The sequence below is a fragment of the Glycine soja genome, chromosome 19 (assembly GCF_004193775.1).
Source record: "Glycine soja cultivar W05 chromosome 19, ASM419377v2, whole genome shotgun sequence".
Classification (NCBI taxonomy): domain Eukaryota; kingdom Viridiplantae; phylum Streptophyta; class Magnoliopsida; order Fabales; family Fabaceae; genus Glycine; species Glycine soja.
The window spans coordinates 3,792,892-3,815,804 of record NC_041020.1 but is presented as its reverse complement, the minus strand read 5'-3'; the positions used below and the strand labels follow the sequence as shown (position 1 = coordinate 3,815,804).

At 34.0% G+C, this 22,913-nt stretch overlaps 3 protein-coding genes across 3 annotated transcripts; all 3 read left to right on the top strand.

Annotated features, from left to right (window-relative positions):
- Positions 1-325: 325 nt before the first annotated feature.
- LOC114399063 (phenolic glucoside malonyltransferase 1-like) lies at positions 326-1,942 on the top strand. Its single transcript, XM_028361161.1, has one exon. It carries the CDS (start codon positions 369-371, stop codon positions 1,806-1,808), a length of 1,440 nt encoding a protein of 479 aa, XP_028216962.1. The 5' UTR covers positions 326-368; the 3' UTR covers positions 1,809-1,942.
- Positions 1,943-5,314: 3,372 nt separating this feature from the next.
- Positions 5,315-6,970, top strand: LOC114399574 (phenolic glucoside malonyltransferase 1-like). The gene has a single exon (XM_028361773.1). The coding sequence runs from the start codon at positions 5,356-5,358 to the stop codon at positions 6,784-6,786; it is 1,431 nt and encodes a 476-aa protein (XP_028217574.1). The 5' UTR covers positions 5,315-5,355; the 3' UTR covers positions 6,787-6,970.
- A 13,221-nt stretch (positions 6,971-20,191) lies between these two features.
- On the top strand, positions 20,192-22,505 carry LOC114398048 (phenolic glucoside malonyltransferase 1-like). The gene is made up of 2 exons (XM_028360169.1): positions 20,192-20,993; positions 21,487-22,505. The coding sequence occupies exons 1-2, from the start codon at positions 20,240-20,242 to the stop codon at positions 22,122-22,124; spliced, it is 1,392 nt and encodes a 463-aa protein (XP_028215970.1). The 5' UTR covers positions 20,192-20,239; the 3' UTR covers positions 22,125-22,505.
- Positions 22,506-22,913: the final 408 nt, after the last annotated feature.

Below are 22,913 nucleotides of genomic sequence, written 5' to 3'. Positions count from 1 at the left end.
GAGTAAAATATTCTCACGAGGAGATTATTGTATTTGAAGAATTCTCCACGAGGAGTAGTGGTGACCACCGCACATGTTACTATACTAAATTGGAGCAGTGCTATTTGCTGCAATAAAAATGAAAACGAACCAATATTGTCCTTTAATTATTTAAACTAAATCTCAATTTAAGTATTTAAAATATGTAATGACGGAGAACGAACCTACTTGCACTTTATATTAAATTTGTTTTTCGTATTTAATTAATAGCACTAGCTAATTAATTTCCTATTGTTGGTTAGCTTAAAATATGTTGTGTGAATGCATGAGCTAGCCTTTTGCTGAAGAGCTTCAGAAGCAAAATTATATAAAAACCACCTTTCAGAAGAATGATTGATCATACCAATAGCTATAAGGTTGAAGTTCTTAGAGCCATGGAGCAACCAACTAGTGTGAAAGTTCTTGAATTTTGTTCATTGGCACCACCACAGAAAACAACAACAACCAATCCCACCACTCCAACATCTTTGCCTCTCACATTCTTTGACCTACTATGGTTAAGAAGTCCCCCAGTTGAGCGTCTTTTCTTCTATGAATTCCCCAACCAAACCATTTCATTCTTTGACACCATTCTTCCAAATCTCAAACACTCTCTTTCCCTAACACTCCAACACTTTCTCCTTCTTGCTGGCACCATCACTTGGCCCCTTGACTCACCCCACCCCATCATCAACTATGTCCCTGGCAATGTTGTTTCCCTCACCATAGCTGAGTCCAACAATGATTTCAACGTGCTTTGTTCCAATACCTGTGATGCTTCTCTACGCAATCCCTTGATACCCCACTTGAACACTTCCAATGAAGAAGCTTCTGTGATGGCCCTCCAACTTACCCTCTTTCCAAACCATGGCTTTTGTCTTGGAATCTCCACACACCATGCTGCTATGGATGGAAAAGCCTCAACTTTGTTTCTCAAAGCATGGGCCTATGCTTGCTCCAATAATACTAACCTCACAGAACAATCATTGTCATCATCTTTGTCATTACCACAACATCTCACACCCTTCTATGATAGGTCAATGATAAAAGACACAACGGGAATTGGTGCAATGTATCTGAACAGTTGGTTGAACATTGGTGGACCGAACAATAGGAGCATGAAGGTGTGGGATCTTGGAGGTGCAAATGCAGTGACAAACGAAGCCATTAGAGGGTCGTTTGAATTAACCCCGTCTAATATCCAAAAGCTTAAGCAACATGCAAAATCCAAGCTCAAAGAGAATAATGCTCATGTGTCAACATATTCTGTTACGTGTGCTTATGTGTTGCAATGTTTGGTCAAAACAGAACAACCAAAGGCCAATGGAGTGGCCTTTTTGTTCAGTGTGGATTGCAGGGCTCGCTTGGAGCCACCAATTCCTTCCACATATTTTGGAAACTGCATTATTGGCCGTAGGGTTATGGATGAGACAATGAAGTTGTTGAGAGATGATGCTTTCATCAATGCTCTTGAGGGAATAAATGAAGCTATGAAAAAGTTGGAGGATGGAGTGTTGAATGGGGCAGTGACTTTGTCTACAATGATGCAAATTGCAAGGGATAATAGAATACTTACCACTGCTGGGTCGCCACGGTTTGAGGTTTATAGTATTGATTTTGGATGGGGAAGGCCTAAGAAGGTGGATATGACTTCTATAGGCAAAACAGGAGCATTTGGTGTTTCTGAAAGTAGGAATGACACGGGAGGAATTGAGGTTAGTTTGGTGCTGAACAAACAAGAAATGGAAACTTTCACGGCTCATTTTACCCAAGGACTTGAATCCTTATGAAGTTGTTAAACTTTAGTGTTTCAGGGGATTGGTAAGATAATATTTCATGGAATTTACGTGTGCCAGGCATTTCATTTGAGAAATAAGAATTACTTGATGATTATATATTTTTGAAGGACTTAGTTTTCATATTATTTTATGCTTAGAGAAATTAAATTTTAATTTGGAAGCTTTATGATCTAGTCCAAGTTTTGGTGGGTTTTTAATTCTTTCTGTTTAAATTATGCTGCGATTGCTTTGTCACACAGTTTTAATTCTTTCCATTCCCATGATTATTATTATTTTGCTTCATGTCAATGTTTTTCCTCTCTTGTCACTTAAAAAAACTATTTCTCTTAATAATACTTGTTCCCTTTTAATGTACTTTTGAATATAAATTGAGCTACCTTAGGCCTATAAAAGGAGTAGGAAGAAAAGAAGAAAGATACACTGAGATACCAATCCCTACACACCATCCCGGATACTCAAAGCTCTCTATCTATGTCCACTATCCCTTTTTTTCCTCCTTTATCCATCCCACTTCTCAGCATCTCTAGTAGGAGAAACTCTCTATCTATGTCCACTATCCCTTTTTTCCTCCTCTATCCATCCCACTTCTTCTATTCAACATCAGTCCCTAAATTGTAAAACCTCTCATGGCAATGAGAGGCTAAACCCCCTTAGTTAGGGTCTGGTATGCCTAAAAAATCAAAAGATGTATTGTATGCTTCATATCTATCAATGCAAATAGGTGTTTTCTTTCCTATTATCCTTTTTAATTTTAATTTCATGTATCATTCATCATTGGATCATCTTTAGGGGTTAGGCGCTCAAAAGAGGTTAATCCTTAGTAGAAATAGAATGAAGGTCTTATATGCATGAGTTTTAGGGATTAGTCACTCGAAAAAGGGTAATTTCTAATAGAACTCAAAGGGAGGGGCACCTTAATAAAATTATTGTTAGACATAGAGTGATTGCATTATGCTCATGTATCAAAGCAAACATCTAGAATTAGAACTGTCTGCATGTTATATATTGAGTCTTTGCAAATACATTTGGGAAATGGATAGGTAGGATAGGCTTGTCATCATGAGACACTAGGGGCAAGTGTTCTAATAGATATGAGTAGGAAAAATTAACGTAATTGATAGAGAAAAATCTAAAATAATACATCTTAGACAAATAAGACATGTTACGTCCCAACATTATCACATTCTGTATTCATTCTTTTATCATTATCTTTATCTTTTACTTTTCTTATCTTATCTATTTTATCTTCTACATTTCTTATCTTTTACTTTAATCTCTTATCTCTTTAATTTTTATTTTATCTCCTCATCTTTTATTTTAAATTTTTTATCATTTCTCTCTCTTACTTTTTTTAAATTTTACATTTAAATTTCTTATCTCTTGCAAGTTTTAAGTTTTTAGGTGAGTCAATCAAGTTTTTTAACGGAGATTAATCATTAGTAAATCTGGTGTATAGTCCGTACCAATATCATGGTAATAAAAAAAATATTAACTAATATTTATTGATTAAAAAAAATTATGTCATAACAATAATTACGCACAAGAAGCGAAGTTTAGCAAGTCTATGGGGCAACTCGATATGTACATTATTTTTCCAAAGTTTACAAGTGCTTAGATGCATGCACACCAGGTTAGCAACGTCTTAAAATCTCATAAACAATGGAAAAAAAAAAAAGAGAAAAAATAAATAGAAATAACATAAGAAATTAAGAGAGGATAATTGTTAATGCATCTAAAATCTCAAATTGTCAATCCATTAATTTTTTTTTTTGGTGAATATTGTCAGTCCGTTACATAATGCTCATAATTTAGCTTACCACATTTATAAAGATTAGTAAATAATATTTAATTATCAAATTAATATAATAAAGAAAGGCTAATAATTTTGTAAATGTAATCGTTAAAAGCTTTTATAAAAGTAATAATGGATAATAAAGAAAATACTGTTCAAAATAAAAATAAATGATATTTGAATATTTTATCTAAAAAGAGAAAGAATATAATTATCTTTGTAATAATATATATATATATATATATATATATATATATATATATATATATCTAAAAATAAAGATAAAATTTCATTATCTTCACAATAAAAATTATTAAAAAAACTAATAACAAAACATTTGATCAAAAAACAAGAAAAAGATAGATAGTACTTAATTTACTATTTAATTCTAAAATAAAAATAATTTCCTAATTTTTTTCTCTTTTATTTGGTACATGAGATGAGTAATAGAAAACAAAGCAAAAAAAAAAAAAAAGACTAAAACAAGCTAATTAGCAATTGCTAAGTCGCAGCCAAGGGAAGAGAGGAACAAATTCGATGGAGTATTCCAATAACTTTTAATTTTATTTTTATTTTTCTCATTTTTGTCTCCTGTTTCTTTTTTCATCTAAAGAAATAAAAGAGCGGTATTTAAATAAAATAGAATTTAAGGTAAATTTTATATGGAATCTAGTCTAATATAATTTATTCAGTTTTTATTTTATTCTTTCAATTTTTTAAATACAAATAATTCATTTAATCCATTTTATAAAAATAATAAATTTATTAATTAGGTGTTTTTCTTTTATATCGTCTATTTATTCATATTAAAGATATTCAATTAGAAGAATTTCTGCAAAGCGTGTAATATAAATAAATATATAAGAGAAAAATGTCTGTGCACCCGTTTGTCACGCGGAGAATATTTTATTTGAAGAATTCTCCACGTGATTTGATGCCATGATCAAAAGCTGCATGGTGAACTGTTGTCTGGACATAAAAGAAAAAAAAAACACCATAAATTAAAAGGTGTAGTGAATTACGATTTTAAAAAGTCATTTTAACATTAAAAAATCTTGTAAATTTTTAAAATTATATAAAAATATTATCATATTTTTTATAAGATTTTTATGATATATACATGATTAATCAGTACACGTGATTAATTGCATATTTAATAGGATTAATTTTATTTCACAAATTATTAACTTATAATTAGATATTTCTCAAAAAAATTATAATTAAATATCTTAATAATTTATAATTTTTTTGAGAAATATCTAATTATAAGTTAATCATCGTACCAACAATTTTTATTTCTTTTTATCTATTTCTTCTTATCATTGTATCATAAATCATATAATATGTTTTCTTCTAGCTCCAGGTGTTTGAATAGTATTTGGAGTGTTTATGAAACATTTTTCTTAGAAAAAATAGAAAGAAAAATAAGATGAAAAAGAGGATAAAAGAAAAAGTAAATATATGAGTATATTTGTTTTAAAAATAATGATACATAAATATCATATTATTTTAAATAATTCATCAATATGTACCATTTCTCTTTATTTTCTTCTTTTTATCTCATAAAATTCTCATGATACCTATATTTTTTACTCTCCTTCGTCCTCTTTATAAGGATTTGAGATTTTCATTAAACATTTTTCTTTTCCTATATACTATTTGGTAAAATATCATATGAAGAGAGTGGGAGAGTCACAAAACCAAAATACGTACTATATATTAGATTGCTACGAAGCATGCTTGGTCATGTCAAGGATCAAATCAATTAGTTTCTTAGCCATGGAGAAAGCAACAAGAGTGAAAATACTTGAAATTTGCCTTGTGTCACCACCACAGGAAAAAACGACAACACAAACATCTTTGTCTCTCACATTCTTTGAGTTACTATGGCTGAGGCTTCCCCCAGTTGAGCGTCTTTTCTTCTATGAATTCCCCAACCAAACCATTTCATTCTTCGACACCATTCTTCCAAATCTCAAACACTCTCTTTCCCTCACACTCCAACACTTTCTACCTTTTGCTGGCTCCATCATTTGGCCCCTTGACTCACCCCACCCCATCATCAACTATGTCCCTGGCAATGCCGTTTCCCTCACCATAGCTGAGTCCAACACTGACTTCAACATGCTTTGTTCCAATATCTGTGATGCTTCTCTACGCCATCCCTTGATACCCCATTTGGCCAATTCACACGAACAAGCTTCTGTGATGGCCCTCCAAGTTACCCTTTTTCCAAACCATGGCTTTTCTCTTGGAATAGCCACACACCATGCAGCTATGGATGGAAAAGCCTCAACTTTGTTTCTCAAAGCATGGGCCTATGCTTGCTCCAATAATAATAATAACCTCATTGGAGAATCATTCTCATCACCTTTGTTGTCATTACCACAACATCTCACACCCTTCTATGATAGGTCAACGATAAGAGACACTTCAGGGATTGGTGCAGATTATTTGTCTGCTTGGTTGCACTATGGTGGAGATAATAATAGTAGGAGCATGAAGGTGTTGGATCAATTCGGTGGTGGTGTAAATGCAACGACAAAAGAAGCAATCAGATGGTCGTTTGAATTAACCTCATCGAACATCCAAAAGCTCAAGCATCATGCACAATCCAAGCTCAAAGAAGAGAATGCTCACTTTTCAACATTTTCGGTTACATGTGCTTATGTGTTGCAATGTTTGGTCAAAGCAGACAAACCAAAGGCCAATGGAGTGGCTTTTTTGTTCAGTGTGGATTGCAGGTCTCGCTTGGAGCCACCTCTTCCATCAACATATGTTGGAAGCTGCATTATTGGCCATAAGGTTCTGTATGAAACAAAGAATTTGTCAGGGGATGATGATTTCATCAATGCTCTCAAGGGGATAAAAGAAGCTTTGCAAAAGTTGGAGAATGAAGTGCTAAGTGGAGCAACAACTTTGGCAGAAAAGGTGCAAATGCGGATGAATAATAAAATATTTACTGTTGGTGGGTCACCACGGTTTGAGGTTTATAGCATTGATTTTGGTTGGGGGAGGCCCAAGAAGGTGGATGTGACTTCTATAGGCCCAACCGGAGGATTTTTCATTTCTGAAAGTAGGAATGACAGTGGAGGAATTGAGATTACTTTGGTGTTATACAAACAAGAAATGGAATCATTCATGACTCATTTTGCTGAAGGACTTGAATCTCTTTGATCAATGTTGTTAAACTTTAGTGTTTCAAAGGGATGGTAAAATTTGAGGGAATTTAAGGATGTGTTTGATTTGTATTTTCATTTCCTGTTTTCATTTTCTGATTATTTTATGCCTTTAGAAAATTTTGCATTATGATACATGTGGCCTATTAGGGTGGGAATGAATATTTAAGTTTTAACTAGTATTTTAATTTCTGCATTAGACATCACAATTTAAATTAAACATCTTAATTTTAATCATGAGCACCAGGCACCAAATCATCTGTACTAAAAATCAAATATTACATTAGAATATTGAGATTAATCCATCTTGATACATTGTTTTACTCATGCTCCTGAGTCCCGAGTCTTTCGTCCATGCTCCTGCTCCAGATCCATGATGCTCCTAAGTGTTTTTTTTTATCAAGATAGCTAGCTAGCTTCACTGGTTTATAACGTTATATAATGTTGAAGGAAAAATTATTATTGAAAATTTAATGTTACTAGAACTTTAATTCAAAGTGAACTTAAATTATGTTCTTTACCCGGACCTGGTTAAAAGTGTTTCAAAAGGATTTCTCTGTATCATATCAGCAGAGGCAGGTGGAGTCGGGGCTGTGTCTATCCAGTTTGTAATGTTCCGTTGATTTCTGTAAGGCTTTTATAAGTTTTTATTTAATGCTGGAAATTTTATTGGTAGGGTCCGTATCTTAGTGTATGCAATTATTGGTCTGTATAAGAGAGTGACGATAAGTTTTAGGTGTGATTAAGTTCCATGGACGTTTAGTTTTGTAGTGGATTCAAAGGAACAAAATTTGTAGGAATACCTTTGGGTTTGGGTATGACTAAGGCCCTAATTAGGATGGTACCAAATAAATAAAAAAGATTAAGATTTGTTTCCTTGTTGGATTTTATTGGTTCTATAGGCTCTCAGGTAGTGCTCTTTTTGTAGCTTGGGGGCTCCCGGTTTGTGCTCTTTTTAATAGATTTCAGATCCTTGTAGAGATATTTATGCCGCTGCATGGGGAACACAAAAACTCTTCATGTCTTGTATTATTTAGCACTTGTGCTGTTAATGAATTGCATTACTGATCTAAAGAAAAACTAGGCAAGCCAGCTACAGAGCAGGGATATCAATCCTAAAATCCATCCATGTTAACAAAATTTATTGATGGTAGCTTCCTTATTGCACAATAAGGCTTCATATTTTAGATATATGGGTTCTTTTTATAATTATAATAACCATTTATTAAATAATATGTTAACAACTTTATAGGATTGACTTCTATGAAGTTTTTTCTAATCTAAATGTGATTCTTGGGTTTGGCTTTGGCTTTGGCATTGTTAGATAGAACAAATTTAATGATTAAAACAAGGTTAAATTATCCTCTTTTTATTTACACTATTCAATATTTTTTTTTTACCTCCGTCTAAATTAACTTAACTTGATGAAAATGGACGTTAGTAGAGCTTAGTCTAAAGTGTGGATATTTTAAGAATTATATGACTGGTTCAATGATTTTGACCGTGTTTATATTTGATAAGATATATTTAATACTTTTACATTATATCCAAAAGAAAAAAAATCCCATTATTTATATACTTTGTCTTGGTCAGGTTATGAATTAAGCTTTCAAGTTTTAATTCCATTTTAATGTGTCTTTATTGTCTGTGTTAGTTAAATAGAAAGTGTAGAGTTTTAAGCTAAAAGATAAGGTGCATTTAATGTATAGTGGAAATTGAATTTTTTATCATTAAGGTTTAACTGGTTTAAATGCAAAGTGAAAAATTACATTTTACTAGATAGAGCTTATTTGAATGGATACATTGAAAATTATTTTTGATTCAACTTCCAAGAGAACTTATTTATTATAATTTGTGGCAATCTTCATTATAAATAGAGAAAATAATTAGTGGAGAAACAACACAATGAAGAGAGAGTGTGTGAGAAGAGAGATTGTGAAACAAAATCACTTTGTTGAGAGAAAAGTATCTTTGTGTGAGAGTGTTATCATTTCTTGTAACCATTGAGTGAGGTACTCGGGTTTATATAGTGATACACTATTTAGGGTGGTTACAATTTTATAATCATTTTTGTGATAGTGAAATACTTTTGAAACGGTTCTGTGAACGTAGGCAAAAGGTGTCGAACCACGTTAAATTTCTGTGTTTGTTATTATTTTTCCTACATTATAATATTTCTTGTGTTATCACGATCCTTTGTGGGAGTAGGTAATTTTATTTGTGGGAGTATTGATTACCCAACAATGGTTTTAGAGTTATGGCCAAGAGCACACAAAGGTTTGAGATACTGTTGTTTGATGGAAAAATAAATTTTATGATTTGGCAGAGTACTATTCAAGACATTTTGGGGAAGCAAGGTCTTAATCAAGCGTTAGAAGATGAAAAGCCAGCTGCTATAAATGAAATCGAGTGGACTAAGATCCAAAGGAAGGTTGTGAGCACGATTTGGTTAGCCTTTGCTCCTGAGATAAAACACAATATGTTGAAGGAGACAACATTGAAGGTCTTGTGGGAGAAGCTTGAGAATATCTATGTGTCAAAGTCACTAACCAATCGTCTCTGTTTGAAGATAGAGTTGTATCAACTCAAAATGGAGATGGGAGGAGATCTCCATGACCACATTAACAAGTTCAATCAGCTAGTAAGTTAATTGTTGAATGCAAATGATAAGCTTGAGAATATCTATGTGTCAAAGTCACTAAGCAATCGTCTCTGTTTGAAGATGGAGTTGTATCAACTCAAAATGGAGATGGGAGGAGATCTCCATGATCACATTAACAAGTTCAATCAGCTAGTAAGTTAATTGTTGAATGCAGATGATAAACTCTTTGATGAGGAGCAAGCGCTGTTGTTGTTGGCCTCACTACCAAAGTCGTTCAAAGCTTTGGTTCAAATGTTTCTTATGGGAAGATCAACTTTGAATTTCGATGAGGTGATCACCGCTCTTAGAGAAAATGATGAGAACTAAAAATGTTGATGATGCACACCATGCAATAGTTATGGTGGAGTCTGAGCGAGGGAGGAAGCATTCAAGGAGACATGATGGACCAAGAGGAAGATCAAAATCACAATCGCGTCCGCAAGAAGATATGAGTAACATACAATGTTACTATTGTGGTGAGAATGTTCATGTGCAAGGAAGGTTGAAACAAATGAAGGAGGACTTGAAGAAATTAAGAGATATGAACAAAGATGGAGTCAACTCCCAAACTAATGTAGTAAAAAAGTGTTGAAGATGAAGATGATGTGTTTTTTGCAACAAACAATGTGGTTGCTAAAACAAAATGGGTGATGGATTTTGCTGCCTCAAAGCGCATTTGCAGAGATCGAGAGATGTTTGATACTTTTAAAACTGATGGAGAATTCGGTCATTTCAAGTTAGGGAATGATGGAAAAATAAAGGTTAAAGGCATAAGGAGCATAAGGATGACGCTCCATGATGGTGCTATTCGAACTTTATCAAATGTGAGGTTTGTACCTTCTGTTGTAGTCAATGTCATTTCTATGGAAGAGATGACATCACAAGGGTAAAAGTATGTTGGTTCAAAGTGGGGATGCAAGGTGTACAACAAGAGACACTTGGTGTTGCGAGGATAGAAAAACAAAGGTAACATTTGTTATTTGGATGGACAAGTCTTAAAGAGGAACCATGATAGCAAAGTGAATAAGAAAGTGAAGTTTTCTAATGTTATAAAAGTGTTGGGAGATAACTCCGTTGGAGGGGAAGTTTGTTCACTTTCAAATTGATCGAAGGATATTTCTCTTTTGGCTTGAGGAGGAGAGTTGTAGAGTTCCAAGCCAAAAGATAAAGTGCATTTAATGCATAGTGGGAATTGAATTTTTTATCACTAAGGCTTAGGTGGTTTTAAACATGGCAATGGGGCGGGGCGGGTACGGGTATTGTCTCCCAAATCCCTTATCCTGACTCCCCAACATATCCCCATACCCGTACCTGATACCCGACGGATTTAAGTTTATTGTCTCATCCCCGTACCCATTGGATATCGGGTATCCCCTACCTTGTCCCATACACAATTCAAATTAGAAAAATATTTTTTTTGTAAAAAAATATTAAAATTTTGATTTTAGAAAAAATAAATTGATTGTTAAACATTTATTTTTAACTACTTATATATCAATAAATTTATTATAGCACGTGTGTCTACAAAAATAGTTAAAAAAATAATATTAAATTATGTAAAAATTATAAAATAAAATTAACTAGTAATAAAAATTCTATGTCTTTTGATTAAATTATGCAAAAATTCTAAAGATTTTAAGTGGTGGGGCGGGTTCGGGGTCGGGGTCGGGACGGATCTAGTAATCTCATACTCGTACCCGTACCCGACTTTTGGTTATCAGGGAAAACTCGAACTCATACCCGGTCAACTCGGATATTACCCGTCAAAACAAGGGAAAACAAGTTGTTTCTTGGCCCTGCCATTCTTGTAATTGGTACATTCTAGGATCTTAACAAGCTCATCAAGGCACCTTGTGGAAGATGCATAGTTCTCTCAAAACACAATGATTAAAATCTTTCATTCTTCAATGGCATTGGATAGAGCAAAGCCAATTTATATTTAATAAATGGAGTACATTCTTAAATTGGTCTTTCAATGACCATAGTTCCCAAATTAAAACATCCATATATGGCTATATTAGTTTTCCAAAAAAAATTGGTCAACATTAGTCTAAAAAATTTAAAACTGTATATCCACCAAAAAATTAAAACATGACCGTAAAAACAAAATTCCAAAAAATAAAATTAATATTCTCATATAAAATTAATCCTTTGTAGTTTATATCAGATTTAATTGTAGTGATGGTTAACTTTAAGCAAACTTGGTCACCTTCACGATATTGAAAAGGAATTCAGCAGGGGAGATGATAATTCTTTTTCATCATGTTTTTGTTTGGTGCTATCAACTCCATCAACAGGAGGCAATATCTACATTGGAAAAAAATGAGTAAACAACATTATAGTAAAAAGATCTTGATCTTGTAAAATGCATCCTAGGCACTTTAGATAGTATGGTGTAAGACTGTAAGTGATAGCAAATGATATTATGATAAGAAAATCAAGGGAGTTAATGGCTACATATCCATGGCCTTTTATCAAGAGTTTGTATTTTATACATTAACCTATGCCTAAATTAATTTTAACTTATAGAATAAACTTAATTCATTTTGGTTTCTCATTTGTTTTCTTGTAAGTGCACATGGTTTCCATTTTAAGTTTGTAATGGAATTCTGCCCTAAGTCACAGTAGAAATTGTTCTTGCATATACTAATGATCACAGATTTGTGTTATCCTCAAGAAACACCTCGATAAGGCCACAACAAAATCTATATTATAGTTTCCCTACCACACAGTCATTGTACATTAAGCTAGTTGAAACTTATTAGCAACTAGATTCAATATCATTCCTTTTTTAACACTCTTATACTAAGTAAATAGCTGATTCCAAACCAAAATAGTGAATACACCCAAAGTATTGCTTTATTGTACAAGCTTTAGACCTTTGATGGCATGTTGGCATCACCCGCATTCTTGTTCTTGTCAACTTCAAACTTATCAATTGCTACCTGCAGTTCATTAGTGCCTCCAACAACCCTCATGGTGTAAAAGTAGGCACCAAAGACAAAAGCTATCAAACCCCCAACAACCAAATTCTTTGCCTTAGGTGGAAGGCTCCTATATCCCAAAATTCTAGCCATCTTGATCAATAGGGGAAGAAGGGTTAGCACAATTTCACACAATTACAATTACCCTTTGTTGATGCAAGTGCAGAAAGCACAAAAGATAAAAAGATAAATAATTCTAAATTGTGATAATGAGGAGAGTGAAAGAAAGTAAAAGGTAGACATTTCCACAAACAGAATAAGGGCAAGGCAGCCCCAACACAATTGAAAGAGGAGTAAAATGAAACGTAGAGAGGTGGTCAAATTATTTCATCAAACAGAAACAGTTTTGATGGGTATTACTCATATTGCTACAAAGAAAACCTTTCAATTAAGTTTCTATGATGAACCAGACAGCATCAACAAAATCAAAATTTTCAGAAATGATGACATAATATGAAATGAAGAAACCAAAGAAAAAGAGAGAGAGGGAATTCGCATTACCTTATGGAACAGAACAGAACAGATCCAAGACGGAGCTTAAGCGTCGTCATCACGACACCGCTGCCATTGCGACACCACACGTGACGGAGCTCTACGGCCTGAACATGATGGCGGACGGAATCCAAGACGATCCGAGTAATGTCACGCGATTCGTGAAGCTGGTGAGAGAGATTATCATTCCGCGCACGAACCATCCTTTCAAGACGAGCATTATTTTTGCGCACGACAAGGGAACTTCTGTGCTCTTCAAAGTGCTTTTCACGTTCGCGTTCCGCAACATCAATCTAACGAAGTTCTCTGTTGATTTTGAGGCCTCCATGGCTGAGGTTAGGGCAATGGAGAAGTGTGAGATGAAAAGAGTGGTGGGAAGGGAAAAAGGGAAGATGCTTGGAGGGGAGCTCGAGAGGCTTTAGGGGATAGGGTTTCAAAGAAGAATAAGGTAGCGTGTAAGTAGGTGAGAGAGTTTTTAGAAAAAGTAACAACATTGGTTTTTCAATAACCAATGTTGTATATTTCTTAAACGATGTTAATAAAATCAATTTATTTGCAAAAATATCACCGCCCTTTTGTTAACATCAGTTTTTTTAGTAGCGATGTTGAAAGTATTTTTTTAGTAGTGGTGGAATAGCTTTCTTGATTTGGAAAAAGTGTATGGAAGTGGAGAAAGTGGCATGGGTTGTGCTTTTCTAGTTTCTAGCATCACCGGCATTCATTTCTTGTTCCTTCTGTTTGGTGTCTTGTGTTGTTATATCCACCACTACTACGGATAAATATTCATTCCCCTAGCTAACTCTATTTCTACTAATATGTACAATTTTCTATTCTGGTGCTTTTTTCCCTTTGGTTTGTGTTTCATTAAACCATTCTAAGTCTAAAGAAAAACATATATGTTAAATAACAATGAAATTGGGCAATTTTATTATATTCAACATATTTGTTTGAGGAGGCACTAATGTAATTCAGGCAGTTTATACAAGATAGAATCTGCATGCATGGTTTATGAGTTCAATGTTTTTTATTATAGTGATTTTATTACTTGTAGCTCCTTAACTCGATTGTATTGTTAATTGTAGCTCCTCGAGAAATGAATTCCTTTTGACAATAAGACAATTGGCCTTGGTTTTAAGATACAATTCTTCCATATAAATGTTTGTCCTATTTAATATAAAAAAACATGTATGCATATAATGTAACCATCATAATGCAAATTGGAGTAGGGGTAGTTGTTGAAGTCTTCTGTCTGGTTTTAGCTTTTGGAGATTTTCTTCCATCAGGAAGGTATGCTTGCACATTTTGAACCAAATAATATATCTCTAATCTTGCTACCATCACTCAATTTAATGCTGGTTAGATCTTGTAGCTATTAACATTTTAGTTTTTATTTCAATGCTCACTTTGAAATTTAATAATTAATATGCTGACAATGCCATTTTTGTTAGCATATGGTATAGCTTGTAGTGTATCCATACTATCTATGTATGTAGTAAGTTGACATTTAATAATTAATATGTTGACAACTAGAGGTAATTATTCGTAATATCATCGAGTCTTTTTATTGATCCAATTCACAAACTCATAGCCTTTAAGTTTATCCTTTTATGTGACAAAAGCCCAATGTAGTGTTTACCGTCCAATCTAGTCAAAGGTGTTTTTTTAAAATACCTTGTTATTCTTAGCCAACTGTATATTCTAGTATTTAGCTATATATTAAATTGAAGAATAAATTCATTTAACCATTTCTTGATTTTTAAGATAAGACCTACTGTTGAAAAACTTACAAAGGACTCCACGAGATTGGGTGCATTGAAAGAGTTGCTATCATTTTGTGAATGTAAAGGAAATTTGCATAACTTACAAAGGGGGTTTTGATTGCCCATTGCTCCTAATGTTCTTGGAACCAAATGCTTAATTAATTGTTTCATAATTTCTTGACATATACGCCTAGGAAGTTTTGTATAGTTGTCTTTCTATTTTACTTGCCTATATTTATAAATTTTCATTTATCACCACTTTGTTTAAATTTGACCAATAAATATGAATTTTTAGATTTTTTTTTTAAATATAGATGCTTATATTTTGTTGAATATTGGCTTATGATATTTGTGATGTTATTCTTAATAAGTGATATTGTTATTTCAGGAACATGGTTTAGATGGTGATGAAGATGTGAGAACGCTTTGATTGGAAAGACATTGATATTTTAGATCTCTTGAGTGGATGTTAATTAAATTCAAGTTTCAACTTTCAAGTATATAAATTGTTGGTGGTTCCTTCTATTTCAAGTTTCAATAATCCTTATTTCAATTATATTATTTTTTAAAAGAAAAAAAATATATTTAATTAAAAATTATAATCAACAAAGAACCTAATTATAAACTTTTATTATTATTATATGACCTTTACCTATAGAAGACCATAAGTACAAGTAAATGACCTTTACCTACAGAAGATCGTAGGATACAGTTCTTACTTATGGATTTTGGATTTCTAGTGACAGTTTTTGTCTGTAAGTATAAGTCATTTTCCTTGTAGTGAGTTAATTGTTTTGTCTCAAATTTAACAATAAAATGTTAATTATTTATTAAAATATTATACAATTAAAGAGAATTGTTGAGATAAAATTGTTAATTATTTATTAAAATATGATACAATTTTTTTGCCTAACGAAATGAGTACTTAATAATATTAATTGGTTAGTAATGACTTACAACAAATTATATCGCATAATGAATACAATTACATAAACAATGCATGTTTAGTCTTCATTTAGGTCGACATAATGTCTTTTGAATGACATAAAGCTTGTGTATTGCTGCATTCTACTAATATATGAAGTTGTCCAGTGCTTTGTCTGAGAATAACAATTGCTTGATCACAACAACGCTGGAGGCAGTAAGGGACAATGGTCTTTCAAATAAACCTGTTGTACATGAACAAAGATTATATCATGCGGTGACCGTGTCAAATGAACTAGCGAAGTCATTGCATAATTGTTATACTAACTATATTCAATGTACCTGAACAAAATGATTTCCAAACACGTCACCGACACATATCATGCGGTGCCTAGAAGAATCAGGTGGTGGTTGACTTCTAAGAGGAAAAAATGTCATGCTTTGTTGTTGGGACAACGATACAAGGATTACGTTATAACGTGATGCAATCACATATCCCATCTCCGTTATATCCATCCACTTGTCCACACTAACCTGAATCAACCAAACATACACATGTAAGTAATTTAAAGTTTGTTATTAAAAAAATTAACCTAAAAACATACCTTCGAAAACCCATCAACAAGTAGGGACAACTTTAATTGTTCAAATCTCTCTGTGCCACCGAAGAGGTTCATGTACTCATGCGACCACCTGCCAAGTTCTTTAATCAATTCATTACACACTAACGGCCAGGAATCTTCCCCCATACCTAATAAAGCGGCAATGGACCGATATCCACAGTTACCATCCGCTTTGACATCCACAACGTCACGAATGAAACCTTGAATGAATGGCGCAAATTGATCCAACATCGGGATGATCCTTGTTGGCTGAGACGGTTCAGAACATGATGCACTACGTTTGATTGGAGAGTTGCTGCTTTGAACAGAATGAAAAACATCAACATACTCCTAGTAAGACGGATCACGCTTATTGGATCTTTGACTTCTTTTCATCGGTTTCTTCGGTGCACCTTTAGTGTTGACCTTTGACGGAGGAGGGCACATAGAGTTATGATCAGGGTATGCAATTTCTCAAAGTTTACTCTTCAGAGTTACTTTGCCAGACACATCAAGTTCATCAAACCTTTTAGATATGGTCTCTATCTCTTCCTTGATGCTGACTTCCGTCTCACATAACCCTTGGTCTGAAAAGCAAAGTCTCCTCCAGAAAATATGGACTGACTCCACTGTGATGCTGCCAGCAGTATACCTAGAAAGCTCACTTGCACAAGGTAGGTCGTGCGTGCTTCTCATCACACAATCACAAGAAGAGGGATTGTTGTCGAGATAACGTAGACGGTCAACCTCAGAAGCAATCTGATTTAAAGTGTCCCTTGAAACCATCCCAAGAAGCCTCTTGTATAAGGTTTTTTTATATACATGCCCAACCAAATGCGTATTGGTTTCAAAGGATGCTTTAATTTCAACGTGTTGTAGCGTGATCATGTTGTTCATGGCATCCCAAACACTACATAGGTCTCCAACGCTATTTTGTAGTACTCTTTTGAAATCCCAATGAGCTGATTCAACCCTAAATTTAAAATACACAACAAACATGAAAATATACAACAATTAAATACCATTTATTAATAATCCTTACTAACAAATAAAATCAGTTCTTAATACCTGTTTGTTGTTGTGTTGCCTAGGTGCATGACCTTATTCGTCCATGCTGTAATAAATTTTTCCTTGTGGGGTATAATCCATGTGTCGTTAACATAGTCAATGAACATCGGCCAAGGCGAACAAGCAATTTGAAACTTCTGAACTGACTCAGCGAACTAGTGTTCGGACGGACAATCAACCAAAGTACTCCAGTTATCCATTACATAGTCCCATGCATTTTTTTCACCGATTAAAGATTTGCACTTCGCCTTCACATTCTTATCGATATGAAACCTGCACAACAAATTTGTACACTCCGGGAACACAACTTTCACTGCATTCATCAGTGCTAGGTCTCTGTCAGTGACAATAACAACAGGGAGGCGATCATTTCTTAAAAATAGGCCTCGAAATCGTTCCAAAGCCCACATGATATTATTAACACGTTCAGCCTCCAAATATGCAAACCCAATAGAGAATGTCATCGCCGTTGGTGTCACTCCAACAAAGTCAAGTAGTGGGAGTCTGTACCTATTTATTTTGTAGGTACTGTCTATAAAAAAATACCAAATGACATGCATTGCATAACTTTACTGCATCTGGGTGACACCAAAACAGATCACGCACCACAACTTCATCCTTCAATCTATGTCAATGAATGTATTGATCACGTTCGAGAAGCTTCATCAGATGTTGCATTTCGGTATCAGCTCCTCTTATTGAAGAACGATATGCACTTCTTGCATTGTAAATTTGCTTTATCGTGGTGCAACTGTTGGCATTGTGTTCCTTCAACGTTAGCAAGATGTTTTTTGGTTTCACCATCGACTTTGTCATATCAACAATAATTTTCTTTTCATCCTTAGTCAATCGCCCAGCGTATGGATGTCCAACTAAGGACTTGGCCAATTCATGATTGTGAATCCCACAGATCAACTTCACCATCCAACCTTCCCCTCCATGCACTAGTTTCCCACGAAGCCTGAAGGGACAACCACATTTCCTACTCCCAGTTTCTTTTCTACCGAATTCCTTATTCCTACAATTGTACGAACCACTCCTTTCACACCCAATTAAGACAAATGAACTTCTTCCTCTGCTACCGATATCTGTATCAGACCTCATAATCACTGCAACAAATCCATTTTCATGGGCAACTGTTCGAGCCCATTGCAAAACATCATCTCGAGTACCGAATACCTACAACGCAACCCAAACATATTAATTTTTATACGAAACATCAATTCAACCAAATGACTCAAATTATCTATGATTACCTAAGACGTATTAAAAGCATTTGAACAATCAACATGTGGTTCATTCACCCCACATTCTTCTTCATTATCATAATCATAATCCATATAAACTTCTTGTGACATCGCATAGTCATACGTCCATTGATCTTTGTCCATCTTAAGGACATATGCATCATACACAAGTACATTCAAATTATCATATAACCACATCCAAAAATTTACTACATATTAACTAACAAACATATTAACATGACATATGCATCATACAGAAGTATATTCAAATTATCATATAAACACATCCACAGATTGACTACATTATACTAACAAACATATTAACAACTAATACAAATATATTCTAAATTTATAACTACATTATTTACTTAAACTAAATTTAACACTATAATAAACAACTAATAAAACATTTTTCCACTACAACAAAATACAATTATGTTACCTAAATCATTTAATATTATACCAAAATCATTATACCTAATTAAACCAATTATATCCATAATTAAAAATACAGATATTATAAATGATAATATTCACACACACACACACACACACACACACACACACACACACACACACATATATATATATATATATATATATATATTAAAACAGAATTAAAAAAAATTGTTAATAAACTAACTTCCGGAAGAAGTTCTTCCGAAAGTTACTATGCTCAATTCCGGAAGTAGTAGTTCCGGAAGTGCCTTCCGGAATTGAGAATACTAACTTCTAGAAGAACTTCTTCCGGAAAATCAATATTCTCATTCTGGAACTACTTCCTCCTGTACTTAAAAGTTATTCCGGAAATAGCTTTTTACTATTCATCTTCTCTAAACAACTACCCAGAAAACGCAAAAAAAAAACGATAAATGCGCACCTCCAACAAAATACGAACAACAACGACTTAAACAACTTCAAATACGGAACAACTACTTCACGGGACCACCAGTTTTTTATGAAAAAGGATAGCAATAGCAAGAAGACGGGGATGAAGGTGAAATGGAAGTGTATAAAATGCAAAAACAGCGCTATAACTTTAAAGAAAACAACCAGGGATAAAATCGTCATTACATATACATTAAATATTATTTTATTTTTAATTATTATTATAAAATGAAATTTATTTTTACTTCACCTTGTTATAAAATTATAATTATTTTTTTATTATATATTAAGTTTTGTAATACAAATTAAATGTTATTATAATAAATATTTTATATTTTTTATAAAATATACAAATTAATTAATTTTTATGATTTAGATTATACTAAATTGTCACACAAATTATTATTTACATTTACATGCGCGTAAAAAAAGAAATACAAATATTAGTCATAATTATGTTCACTAATAATAATTTATGTATAATAATATTATTTATTTTATAACGTAATTTATTTATTAAAATCAAATAATTAGAAAAATACATCTTAAAAAAAGTAAACAAAATAACTTCCAGAAGACATTTCTTCCGAAACGTATTTTGGAGGTCTTCTGGAATTCCACCTTCTTCTTCTGAAAGAAGGTTCTTCCAAAAGTTTTCCAGAATAAGAGTCTTCCGAAAGCATGATCTTTCAGAAATAGACTTCACAAAAAGATAAAATTACCCATTCACTATTTGGTGGGTGTCTCAACAATATTGCTGGGTGCACCTAACAACTCCCTTATATATTCCAAGTCCTTTCAATTTCTAGAGTGCAACATCTCTTTCTTTCTCTTTCTACTTCTTCATGGCAGAGTCACCAACCTTCAAAGTCCATGAAGTCTGCTCCATTTCGCCGCCACAAGAAACCCCACCAACAACTCTTCCCTTCACCCTCTTCGACGTCCTATGGCTTCGGTTCCCCCCAGTGGAGCGTCTCTTCTTCTATTCCTTCCCAAACCCAACAACAACATCATTTTTCGACACCACCGTTCTCCCAAATCTCAAACACTCCCTCTCCCTCACTCTCCACCACTTCCCTCCTCTCGCCGGCACCATCACATGGCCCAATCACTCACCCCTCCCTCTCATAACCTACACTCCCGGCAACACCATCCCCTTCACAATCGCCCAATCCAACGCAGATTTCAACACCCTCTCTTCAAACCTCTCTCAAGTCAACCACCACCTCCAAAACCTAATACCCCACTTAACCATTTCCCATGAAGAAGCTTCCGTGTTAGCACTTCAACTCACCCTCTTCCCCAACCAAGGCTTTTCGATTGGAATCACAACCCACCACGCTGCACTTGATGGAAAGTCTTCGACTTTGTTCATCAAATCGTGGGCGCATTTTTGTTCTCAGCTTAATACCTCCCCAGAAGAACCGTTATCACTACCAAAGCATCTAATACCCTCGTTTGATAGATCTGTTATAAGAGACACTTTGGGGATCGGTGAGATTTACGCGAACTCATGGATGAACTTCGGTGGAGCCACCAATGACCGAAGCTTGAATGTGTGGGATTCCCTCGGTGGAAGTCAAACCGATTTGGTTAAAGGTAATCTATTCTAAACATCACATCGATATCTCTAATTTTTTTTTTCTATATTTCTTCATGGTACAGAAAAAATTGTTGCACAGAACTTGCTAATAGCAACATTAAAATTTGATCGAGTATTTAATCATCTTCACTTTCAGCATCCATTAAATATGGTTATTAATCTTCTGATTGATCAAACAATTAATTCGTATTATATCGTCTCATATAATTATTTTTTTTGTAACAAATAGCAAAGCTTGTCTAAAGGTAATCCTATTTTCAACATTCCATTAACATTTCTCTCTTTTTTTTTCTGAAATAAACGCACACAAAACTGTACGAATAACAAAAGTGAAATTTTGAATGGTATTTAATCTTCTTTTCCAACATTCATGTATGGTTATTAATTATCTGATTGGTCAAACAAATTAGTTCATCGCGTGATTTTATTTCTTCGTAACAAACAGAAAAGCTCGTCTTAATATCTTTTTTTTTTACTCTTTGGTTAAAGGGTTGTTCGAGTTGACACCGTTGGATATCAAGAAGCTGAAGAAATTAGCGGAGTCTAAGGTTGTTGTCGGAGACAACAAGAAGAAGATTAGGGTGACATCGTTCACGGTCACGTGCGCTTACTTGTTGTCATGCGCGGTGAAAGCGGAGCAACCCAACTGCGAAAGAGTGCCTTTTATTTTCAGCGTGGACTGTAGGGCGCGTTTGGATCCACCAATTCCGGGAACGTACTTTGGGAACAGCGTCGTGTCTTTGTTGGTGATAGCAAAGCGAGAAGAGCTATTGGGGGAAGAAGCGTTTTTTAAAAGCGTTTTAGGGATAAGCGAAGAGTTGAACAGGATAGAGGGTGACGTGTTGAACGGTGCGGACAGGTGGATGCCGAAGATTCAATCGGTGATGTCGGAGAGGCCGAGGTTGTTCTCTGTTGCGGGGTCTCCGAGGTTTGAGGTTTACGATGTTGACTTTGGGTGGGGAAGGCCTAAGAAAGTGGATGTTACTTCCGTTGATAAAACGGGTGCGTTTTCACTTTCGGAGACTAGGGATCACAGTGGAGGCATTCAAATTGGGTTGGCGTTGACCAAGAGTCAAATGGAGGCGTTTTCTACGGTTTTTGCTCAAGGGCTTGAGTCCTTGGAATAAATATGATGATGATGATGATGATGGAGGCTTTCAAACTTGGTTGGTGGGGTTTCGAAGAATCTATTGTAAGAGGAGAAGAGGATATTCTTGAATCTCGATGTTTGCGGAAAAAAAGAACTACTAAGATGAGGTTATAGCCTTCATTAAATAAGTTTCAATAATTTTATGGGTTAGTATATGAATATTTATATATATCATGAGATGAGATACATGAGTTCACTACAAAAAAAAAACAAGAGTTGATTTACGTTTTTGTTTCAAGTTTTTTTGTTGAGCTGGATTGAATGTCTGGCTAAGTCTAAGTAAGTTTACTCCAATAATAAATCTTGAGATACTTGAGTAAGTTTACTTCAATGAATGAGGATATATCAATTCTCCACATGATATGGTGTGTCATCTTATATTTCTTATTAATTATAAAATTGTCATGTCTAATGTTTTAAGATAATTTTTGGGAACCATCTTAAAAGTGTGTCATAAAAAAAGTCTTTTTAATGGTGGAACCAATTCTTTAATAAACTAAAGATAAGATTAGTTCTTTTCATTTTTCCTCAATAATTTTCCTCTCATTATAAGAAATTATAAGCCATATTGGTAGACTCATCCTCGGACAAAATGACAAAATTTATTTTGCAAAAATATTATAAGTCTGAACTCTGAACGGTTAGTAAATGCATGCTTCACTCACATGAATGTTTTGGGAAATGGATCTCTTCATGACTTTCTTTCTTTATCTTTTTTTCTATTTCATAAATTTCTGGAAAAATAAATAAAATAAAAATTGTGTAA

What these genes read in the sequence shown, in the direction of transcription:
- LOC114399574 (XM_028361773.1), top strand. Translation starts at nt 5,356, where the DNA reads ATGTCAAGGATCAAATCAATTAGTTTCTTAGCCATGGAGAAAGCAACA.
- LOC114398048 (XM_028360169.1), top strand. Translation starts at nt 20,240, where the DNA reads ATGGCAGAGTCACCAACCTTCAAAGTCCATGAAGTCTGCTCCATTTCG. An exon ending in TCAAACCGATTTGGTTAAAG is followed by an intron (nt 20,994 to 21,486) that starts GTAATCTATTCT and finishes CTTTGGTTAAAG; the next exon opens with GGTTGTTCGAGTTGACACCG.
- LOC114399063 (XM_028361161.1), top strand. Translation starts at nt 369, where the DNA reads ATGATTGATCATACCAATAGCTATAAGGTTGAAGTTCTTAGAGCCATG.